Genomic DNA, 10,476 nt, shown 5'->3' on the forward strand with positions numbered 1-10,476 from the left:
AACTGTCTGGTACATAATAAATTTTAACTATTATTATAGAAAGTATAGATAAGCAATAAGGGGAAAATAGCAGTCATGCATAATTCCATCCCCACGCAATAGCTGCTATTAATATTCTGACGTATCTCTCGTATCCTTTTATTCTGCGTATGTTTTGCGCAAACATTTAATTACTTCTGGAATTTAATTAGCTCCATCAAAAAAGTCAGCCTGTGTTAAGCAGCATGCTGCCTCCTCCCTGGTCTAAGCTTTCTACATCCTGTATATCTTTCCATGTCCAGGTCGTGGGAGAAACTTTTCCTTCTGTTTTATTGTGGTGCCTCAAAGAGGAGGTGCTTAATAAATGTTGGTTATTTTCTTCCTTCTGAGGATTCCTGTTGTACTTAACATTACTTCTCTGAAAATCTTAGGGCCAAATGTCTCTTGTACATCAGAATTTCAGATTTTAGAAAATATTAAACTTGCACTAACATGCACAATGGGATCTGGGGCAGCTCCTGATAATCAAATTTATTAATATCTCATCAGCAAACCTGGGAATATTTACATTAATGTGAAAATATATACACTGTTAATAACCTCACATGTCAGATTATCCCTAAAAATTACAAAAAACTTTAGAGCTTTCTGGAGTGGACCGTGAACCATGAGTGTTAGTTTTGTCCCTCACCAAGTAACAGCTCCTTGAGAACAGGTATCGTCTATTCCTCCTCCTAGATTACCAGCTCAGTGTTGGGCACTGTGAGTATTCAGAGCTTACCTGATTGACAGTTGATATTAAAGTAGTAATTAAAATAAATTAAAATAAATAATTAAAAATAAATCCAAGAGAGAATTTAGTAGGTCGTGGGTTATTCTGTACATCTCCTTTCATGACACTGCTCTTGGGTATATCCTTTTTTTTTACAGGCAGAAGTTAGTTCATCTGGAAAGACTATTGCTGAGTCGGACTTAAACCACTCTTTTTCACTAAATGATTTACAGGATGATATACCTGCAACATTCCAGGGTGCTACAGCAAGTACATCGGTATGGCTCTTATCTTTTACATCTATATCTGTACCATCATAATTATTTGCAGTAGGAAGAGGAGATCTCTAGATGAAATATCTGAATATTTTGGTCCTCCTAACAGATTCGAGACAAGCTCTCCCTCTAATGAATTATAGTACCTTAAACAAGTTATTCGTATTTTCTGAGTCTTCTTTTTTGTTAAATGGAGCTGGACTAAAACAATTTTAGGTCCTATTGTCCTTCCTTTTCTATAGAAAGGACAATAGTACCTAAATAAGACCTTCCTTCTATTGATATGACTTTTCTGAAAAGTTAGTTTCAGTATAGTGCTAGACTCTGAATAAAATGAAATATACATACATTAGCCACTTTATCAATAGGTACTCTGTCTTTGGCAGGTTTCTTAAGCTGCATTAAGGCACTGACTCAAAGGCCTGAAGTCAGAGATTTGCCTTAGACTGTCTCTGTCCAGTAGAATAGCCACTAGCCACATGTGGCTCTCTGAATTTATATTTACCATTTTAAAACTCAGAGGGTAAAGAGTCTGCCTGCAGTGCAGGAGGCACAAGAGACTCTGCTTTGATCCCTGGGTTGAGAAGATCCCCTGGAGGATCCTCCAGTATTCTTGCCTGGAGAATTCCATGGACAGAGGAGCCTGGCGGGCTACAGTCCAAAGAGTTGGAAAGATCCAGACACAACTGAGCGACTAAGCATGCATGTGCACACTTTCTTGGGATCACTTCCCAAATAAACTACTTGCTCTTATTCAGAATTAAGCTAAATTAAAAATTCAGTTCCTTAGTCATACTGGCCACAGTTCAAGCATTCAAAAGCCCCAAGTGGCCAGTGGCTACTGTTTTGGACAGCACAGATACAGAAGATTATTGTCATCTCAAAAAATGTTCTGTTGAACAGAGCTGCCTTGTGCATAGTAACTGTCTAATAAATAATCACTGAAGGAAAGATTCCATGGGTGCTGTGCATCTTATTAGTTGTGCCCTGACCTATCGTCTAAACATTAGTGGGTCTTGGTCATTGGAGAGACCAATTAAGAAAATGTGACTGGATTGTTGTTAAATAATTAGGATTATAGGGAAAAAACATTCACTCTCCTTTCTATATATGAGATGAACTGTCTTTTTGGTAAAGGTTGTTTGGTTGAATAGCCACATCTTTCCCCACTTCCCCATTTTAGAGAGGATGTTAAAGGGTCAGGGAAATTGAAATAGAAGCTGGGCAAATATAAAGTGGGACTGAGTGGTCCTCTCCCATTCAAGAGACTGAGATGGGTGGAAAAAAGTGGGTTGGAGAAAGCAGGAGAGAGGGTGCTGTAAAGTATATTCTTGGAGGGGACTGGAGAAGGAGATATAAGAAAAAAGTGTGTGCTAAGAGATTAATTGTTTTTATGTGTTGCCCATGTAATTATATGTTATAGAGGGATATAGTGAATTAATTTTAGTCAATATATGTTTTAGCTTGAAATTTAAAAAAATATTCAGACTACTTTTCACCTTTAGAATTCTAATTGTTTTCTATGTCATAAATAGTTTTTTTAAAAAAATAGAACCATCTTACTGCAGAGATAAGGAAGGCAGTCACCTATAAAGACAGTCTGCTAATACTTTGTGATGTATTTAAATATGTCTTTATTTTAAATCTGTGTCAAGTCCCCTGTTGCATCTTCCAGTTATCCTTATTCCAGTTGTAATTTATTTTACAATTATTTATTGTCTATTTCACTTTCCAGAAGTACTTTCCTTGAGGATCAGGCCTCTCTACTGCACTGTATCCCCAGTGCCTGGCATAGTGCCTTGTATATAGTAGGTCGTATTTGTTGGTTGAATAAATGAATCTGAGGATTGGCACTTTAAAAATATACTAGGAATACAGGTAAAGAAATGACAAAGTTTAGTAAATTAGATCGCACAAACAATACTTTTGTTATTACAGTAGTCTTTTCTATTTTGATTTCTTCCTTATTTTTTATTTTCCGGTTTTATTACAATATAATTGACATACGGCACTGTGTGAATTTACAGGTATACAGCATAATGATCTGACTTACATATACCATGAAATGATTACCACAATAAATTTAGCAAATATCTGGTAGCTCATAGATACAAAATGAATGGAAAAAGAAAAATAAAATTTCCATTGTGATGAAAACTCTTAGGATTTACTCTCAACAACTTTCATATGTAACAGCAATGTTAATTGCATTTATCATATTGTACATTGCATCCTTAGGACTTATTTATATAACTGGAGGTTTGTACCTTTTGACAACCTTCATCTGTTTCTCCTACCTCTCTGGTAACCACAAATCTGATCTCTTTTTCTCTGAGTTTGTTTTTGAAGTTTAATCTACCTACAATACTGTGTTAGTTCTGTCTACAACATAGTCATTTGGTATTTCTATACATTACAAAGTGATCACCACCCATTTTGATTTTAAAGTACCTAACACAGAACTCTTCTTCATAGGTATAGGTAATTAATTGATACCAGTTCTGGTTAAAACAGTAAATTGCATATAGTTACAAGTTTAGCTCTTAATTATTTTACATACAGATTATCTCAGAGTGTGATTATATAATTTGATCACTAGGGAGGTAACTGAAACCTGGTTTTGGCTGGGGGAGCTGCTTTACATGCCAGTGTAATATGAATTCACTGAGATGTTATACATCAAATCCCAGATAAGCTATGTTTTTTTATCTTTGAGGGGGCGAGAGATTGCCCACAGTCTAAATACAGCAGATAACATCAGGCCATCTGTTGCTTTTTGATGCAGATTTTTTAGCTCTGTAGAAATGGGAACAATACTGATGGTCGACTTATGTTCTTCCAGTCTATCAGGTTTTTTTTCTTCCTCCCGAGATTGAGGTTCTGAGTAAGCCATTCCACTTTTTATTAAGAAGCAAACACGTAATTCCCTTATAGATGCTAAACTATAGAAAATTTTATATGTATTACAAGGAACTTATGTGTGACTGTAACATGTATATTTAAATGTAATTTGATTAGATACAAACGTCACATATTTTTATGTTCCCTGAAATGATCACTTCATCTTAATGAAGGAAATAGAAACAATTATCACTTAAGTATACATTCTGTGATAGGTTGTTTGAACAAGTTTAGGCAAACAGCAGTGATTTAAATGTTGTGCCACAAAACCTATGGTGTTTTGAAAATGGCCAAGTCCATCTTGATTCTATGTCTGTGGTTCAGTAAGAACCACCGGAAGTGAGTCCAGTTAGTCCTTCAGCTCCAATCTAGAGTCCTCTGGGTCCACAGCACAGCATTGAAGTCATACAGTTTTACCGGGATGTGATTGTTTAAAATAGGGAGAATTTCATAATATCACAGCACTAAGTTTTAGTCAGTAATGTATCATGCAAAAGGAATATGAAATTTAGGAACCTTTTTAAAGCAGTGTATCTACATAAATATTTCCATGAAGTACACATACTAAAATGTCATCTAAAGTCATTATTTGAGGGATTGTTGTTCTAAATATGTTAATCATACTAATAAAATTGTGAGAATTAGTCCTAAATAAAGTCATGACTTTTCTTTTGTTAACCTAATCTGGAGTCTTCAAAGGGATGTATCGATAGTAATATTAGTAATGCCTAACATTTAATAAGCAATTGTGTATCCTTTGCACTTCTAATCATTATCCTGTTGAATCTTCACAACTACTGAACTGGATATTACCCTTGTACAAGAGAGGGAGCTGAGTCTTCGGTTAAATAGCTTGCTTAGGGTCACACATCCATGAAGTGGTGAAGCCAGCCTAGTGATGATGAGACTGCCTGTTTTAGTCCTGGTCAGACTTGTGTTTGCCATCAAACTGCTGGAAAAAAAACACCACCTGTAAATAAAAGCTTTAAGATGAGTCAGTCGCTTATGCTAGTTTCTGGATTGATTCTGCCATCTTCCTTTTTATTTTTAAGAACCCATTTTCCTATAAGCCTTAAGTACTTTTGCTCTATCAGACACTTTTGTCTTCTTGGCTGAACAGTTGGAAGAATGGGAGATTTCAAGTGCAGTGGTGCTCTTGTCTTGGTTACTATAACTCAGTTCGCCTCCATTAGTATTAAATCACTACATGACACAGTGTGACAGTGTAAGACCTCATAAAATGCGGTCTTCATGTGCCTGCTCTTCAGTGAGCACCTTTCTCCTGAGCCCTGGAGTAGGGAAATCCAAGTTCTGCCTCTGGGTTATGGGTCACTCCGTTTGAGTGCTTGCAAAGGATAGTTTTAAGAAACTCAGATTATTTACATCTTTTAATCTTGGGGTGATGTTGGAATTAAAGTGTAATGTCTTCTGTAGATAACTAAGATCAGCAGTTTTTTCCCTATTGTTTATAGCTGTTGTCAGGACAATGCTCATTCTCTTATCTATTTTTTAAAAAAGTATTTGAATTATATTTTTAGATTCTTTTTTTCTTCTAAATACTGAAATTTTCTATAATGAAAAGTATTTAAAATCTTTTGTATTTACTCAATTTAAAAAGTTATTCTGAATAAAACATGCATTCTTACTTATTTGAAAGACTGTGTGTTGGCTCGTATAATCAGTATAAAGTTTTCAATACAACAAAGACTTTGATTATTAGAGGTAGAGTTAAGGTATCTATATAAGCAAAATGAAATTCATATTTTGTAGAGCTTTCTTGTCTGTGTGTGTGTATGTGTGTTAGTTACTTAGTCATGTCTGACTTTTTGCAACCCCATAGACTGTAGCCCACCAGGCCCCTCCATCTATGGGATTCTCTAGGCAAGAACACTGGAATGGGTTGCCATTTCCTTCTCCAAAAGGAACTATATAAAGAAAGAAAGTGAAGTCGCTCTGTCGTGTCTGACTCTTTGCGACCCTGTGGACTGTAGCCTACCAGACTCCTCCATCCATGGAATTTTCCAGGCAAGAGTACTGGAGTGGGTTGCCATTTCCTTCTCCATTCTTGTCTATAAACCACATTTATTACTTTGAATCACTTGTTACCACATGGTGTTTTTGCTTTGACCAAGTATTCATTGAAAGGATAGAAAGCAGTTGACATCCAGGGCTTTTTAGGGGGCACCTCCTGTGCCAAAGTAGAGGACACACTTGAGTCTCCCATACCTACCTCCACATTTTTCTCAGCACATATCCAGGGTACTCTTGACAATAGTTCATGCTTTATACTCATAAAATAACACAGTTCAAACACATAGTAAAGAGTTGTGGACTTGTGTCCAATTCAGTTGGTGGGGATTATGAGAAAGGATAAACCTGTTTTGAAAACCACATCTAACTTTTATAACAATATTACTATGTAGAACATATGGTTTGAAATTATTTCCTATGTTCTATGATTATTGATATAGTAAGATAACATTGGAGGAAGAACACTGTTGAGGGTTGTCCTCTTTTGCCATTTAGAATATGGTAAATCTTTATGTACAAAGTGGGAATCAGATTGCTTCTCTCCTTGACTCCTGAAAGAAGGGAGGTACTCAGATGCCTAGCAGATACTGTTGGAGTTGCAGCCAGAGGAAAATACAAAGCCATCTGTGGAGAATATGAATAAACTCTGTCCTTGTCTTATTTGTTGCTGGTAAATTCCTCCTCCACCTGCGAGCACTCAGAATAGGTTGTGTTGCTGGCTTATTCAGAAGGGTGAGTTACTCACCTCAGCATTCAGAGAATTCTTGGTAGTTTTGCCTTACTGCTCTGCGATGTCGTGTACTGTTGAATAGCCTGTATGTTTCTTTGACAGTTTCAAACTGAATTTCTTAAAATTTCGTAGTATGGAACCCAGAACCCCTCAGCAGCATCCCTTCAACAGCCTGCCCAACCCGTAGCTAAGAGTACCTCCATGAGCCCTCGACAGCGCCGGGCCCAGCAGCAGAGTCAAAGAAGGTCATCTACTTCACCAGATGTCATCCAGGGCCAGCAGCCAAGAGACAACCACACCAATCATGGCGGATCTGCTATCTTGATTGTCATCTTGACTTTGGCATTGGCAGCTCTTATATTCCGACGAATATATCTGGCCAATGAGTACATATTTGACTTTGAGTTATAATATTGTTTTGTGTCTTAAGAGCTGTGACTCAGCTGCTTCATTAAACATTCTGCATTGGGTATAATCTGAGAATTGTTTACAAAATAATTATTTTATATTTACCCTTCATTCCTTTTTTGATCCTTATAAATTCAGTATAAATATATCTAGACATTCAGTGTCCTGCTTAGTTTAAGGGACTGGAAGTCAAAGTCCCTTGTCTCTCTATCCAACCTGCTCTACAGGGAAATAACTTATTTGTTGTTTTTCACGCCTCAGCTTTTCTTTATGTAAATTTGTGGTACTTTTCTGTATAGCCCTTTGAAATTTTTGGATAAAAGACGGTGTTTTAAGTTCCAGTGAGTATTACTAGATACTCAATACCATTTATTGAGTACCCTGTTTCTACTTAGAATGATATAGGGATAAGAGTTGAAAAGGGAAAATAAAACCCCTCAAATAGCTTGCTTAAAACGTATTCATGTGAGAGATACTGGGATTGCCCATTCTATGACTGACTCTATGTCCTAAACATTCTTTGGTGAAAGTAACTATTTTGGTCAAACATTTCTGAGGAAATGAGATTACATCTTTATTACTGGATGTTATTTGAAGAGGAAATAATGCTCTGTAACCACTTTGATATGCTGTTATCCCCTTCTCTCCAGTTCACACACAAAGTTTTTTTAAAAAAGAAGGAAAACAATCCTCCTTAGATCTTTGATTTAAGGAAGGAAGGGTCCAAGCCAGGAAATTGCTTGATTTTCTTCCAAAAGTTAAATGGGAGGGTCTTAAGATTTGAATGTTTGCTCTACTTGGACTTGTATGTCTTTTGAGTTGTATTATATGCCTAGCTTTATAATCACTATAAATTTAATTATTTTAGGAATATGCATAATATTGAACTATTTCCTGTACTATTTTAATAGAAAAGCTCAGGGCCCATGTAACAGTGATAGAAATTAGAAAAACCTCTACTTAGAATTGCCCACCCAATCAAAGCCTAAGAGATCATTTTCAGTGCAAAAATCAATATATAACTTAGTGCTAGCTAGCTTCACAGACTCTAGTAGATAATTTAAACTGTCATCGTAAATAATGCCTGGTGAGAACATATAATCACAGGAAAACATTGCCTTCAGCATGTTCAGTAGCAGCATTGAGGGCACTCTCGAGAGTATTGCTAATGAAGATTTAATTTTTAAATACAGGCAGTCCCCAACTTTGAAATAGGTTATGCTCTAAAAGTGCATTTGTAAGTTAATTTTTTTTTTTTTTTTACAACTCAAGTGTTGTAAATTGTGTTTAGGTTCTAGGCAGGATGACAAAAGTTAGTCCATAATGTATCTTGAGTACTTTGGAGAGTGGTATTTATAAAGTCCTTATGTGGTTTATTACGGGCAATATAGAAACAATTTATTAAATGATTTTAAAGGCCAATTTAATTTTTACTTCTGCTCTCATAAGGCTTTGGTTCTATGAACTGTTAGACACAATTTGTTTTCATTTGATAGCCCAGTTTATGTCTGTATCTAAAATAAGAACATATTCTATACTATGATATAATGCTCAGTTTTCTTAAATTTTAATAAATTAGCATTTTTAAGGTCTTTACAGATTGTTACTGTTCTGTCTACAGCTGAAGTTGGTAAAGTCTAAAAAGCCTAAGGACTTTATGAAGATCTCCTATGTCAGAAAAATTATAGGTTAGTATCTTACAACTTTATTGCCCTGAGAAAATACGTTCTGAAGTCTTGGTTTGGAATGTAAGATATTAGGGATGTTGGTTCAGTGGTCTCCTAGCAAGAGGTCACTGACTCACCTGGGCAGCACCAGGTCATGTTATCACCTAAGAAGAGCATCCCCATCTCTCAGCCTATGCTGAGATAAATCATGTGCTAGGAACAATCTCTCCTGCTTTCCCTCTGAGCCAGCCTCAATCTATGTGATACTGTTGCATGTTTTCATGGGGTGTATGTATACTTAAAACTGATTAAGAAGAAGGCACATCATACAGTTCCTCCTCTACCTGAGTTGGCCTCTCATCCCTCACTTATCAACTGCCAGGCCAGCTTCTCCTTTTTTTTTTTTTCTTTTTTAACACCTGATACACATATCTGAAAGTGGCATATCTTTTGCTTCTTCCCTTTCAGCTCACATTGCCACTTAAAAATCCTTAAGTTGTCTATCTGACCCCCATCGTGGAGTTAATGAACAGAATTGGTCTTTGGAGCCATTCTTAACACCCCGATAAAGGGCCTCTTCAGAAAACCATTATTTTTAAAGCCCAGCTGTAATCCCTTATTTATAGCATAAGGCCAGGAGAAAACATGTGATCTGGTAAATAAGTCCTTAGGACTCCTTTCCCAAATCCTAAGGTTCAGGTGACTCATGACTCTTTTTTTGACCAACACAGTGCATACAAGGGTAGTTAAAATAGCATGCATGCTTGAAAAGAAATGTCTGTTTTGCCTGTAACTGTTTAGACCAATGAAACCTTTTAAATTTTATGTATTGTGGGCTTTTATGTAGCACTTTACATTTTCATGCTGCTTATAGTTTAATTCTACTGAAATAAATGAATTTCATCAAAATTCTCAACTACTTTTTAAAAAACGAAATCCTTTAAAATTGTGTATTATTTTGACTATGAAACATAAAATTTCCTATTTCAGGAGAATAAGAAATCTTTTTGTTATTTTCTGGCTATGAATAACCTTCCTGGTACCTTGAGTCTTCCCATTTTTATAGAGCAGAATCAAGAAACAAACAAATCTCACACAGTTGGGCTTAGTTGTGCAGAAATATAGGCTGAAGTACTGAAAAGCCTATATTGTTTTATTACTTACAAAGAAGTATATGAAAGGTTAATGTGTTTAGTGAACCTAACTTTAAACAAAGTGTGCATAAATATGTACTTTGGGAATCTCCTGGCAGTCCAGTGGTTAGGACTGTGTGCTTTCACTCCTGAGGGCCCAGGTTCAATCCTTGGTCGAGGAACTCAGATCCCAGAAGCTGTGCGGTTCACTGAAAAAAAGAAAAGAAAGAAGTGTATTCTTAACAGCCTTTGTGGGAGGCTATAACTGCTCCAGAGCTGTTTGGAATGCCTCTTTAAATGCCTCAGAACTAGTTTGAGCTGCTGAATAAAACCAGTGACTATTTGTACCTGATTTTGAATTCTTTGTGTCATTTGGTGTTCTGTCCATTCTACCTCCTTAAATGTTCTCTTGCCTTCTTCCACTTCTTATGCTCACCGCCACTACCCTAATGAGCCATATCGTCTCTAAACTAGCACAGTGATCTCTTAAGTTTCTGTTCTTTTTGATTAATTTTTATTGGAATATAGTTGATTTACAATGTGTACTACTTTCTACTGTACAGCAAAATGAATCAGTTGT

The 10,476-nt window shown here is 36.2% G+C and overlaps 1 protein-coding gene across 1 annotated transcript in view; it reads left to right on the plus strand.

Annotated features, from left to right (window-relative positions):
* UBE2J1 (ubiquitin conjugating enzyme E2 J1) overlaps positions 1 to 10,243 on the plus strand; it is a 29,731-nt gene extending 19,488 nt beyond the window's left edge. The window contains exons 7-8 of the mRNA XM_055432774.2: positions 910 to 1,029; positions 6,821 to 10,243. Coding sequence (XP_055288749.2) covers positions 910 to 1,029; positions 6,821 to 7,099 — 399 coding nt within the window. The 3' untranslated portion in view covers positions 7,100 to 10,243. The remainder of the gene's footprint in view (positions 1 to 909; positions 1,030 to 6,820) is intronic.
* Positions 10,244 to 10,476: the final 233 nt, after the last annotated feature.

The sequence above is a fragment of the Moschus berezovskii genome, chromosome 10, assembly GCF_049115385.1.
Source record: "Moschus berezovskii isolate FMDL1 chromosome 10, NW_MosBer_1.0, whole genome shotgun sequence".
Lineage (NCBI taxonomy): Eukaryota > Metazoa > Chordata > Mammalia > Artiodactyla > Moschidae > Moschus > Moschus berezovskii.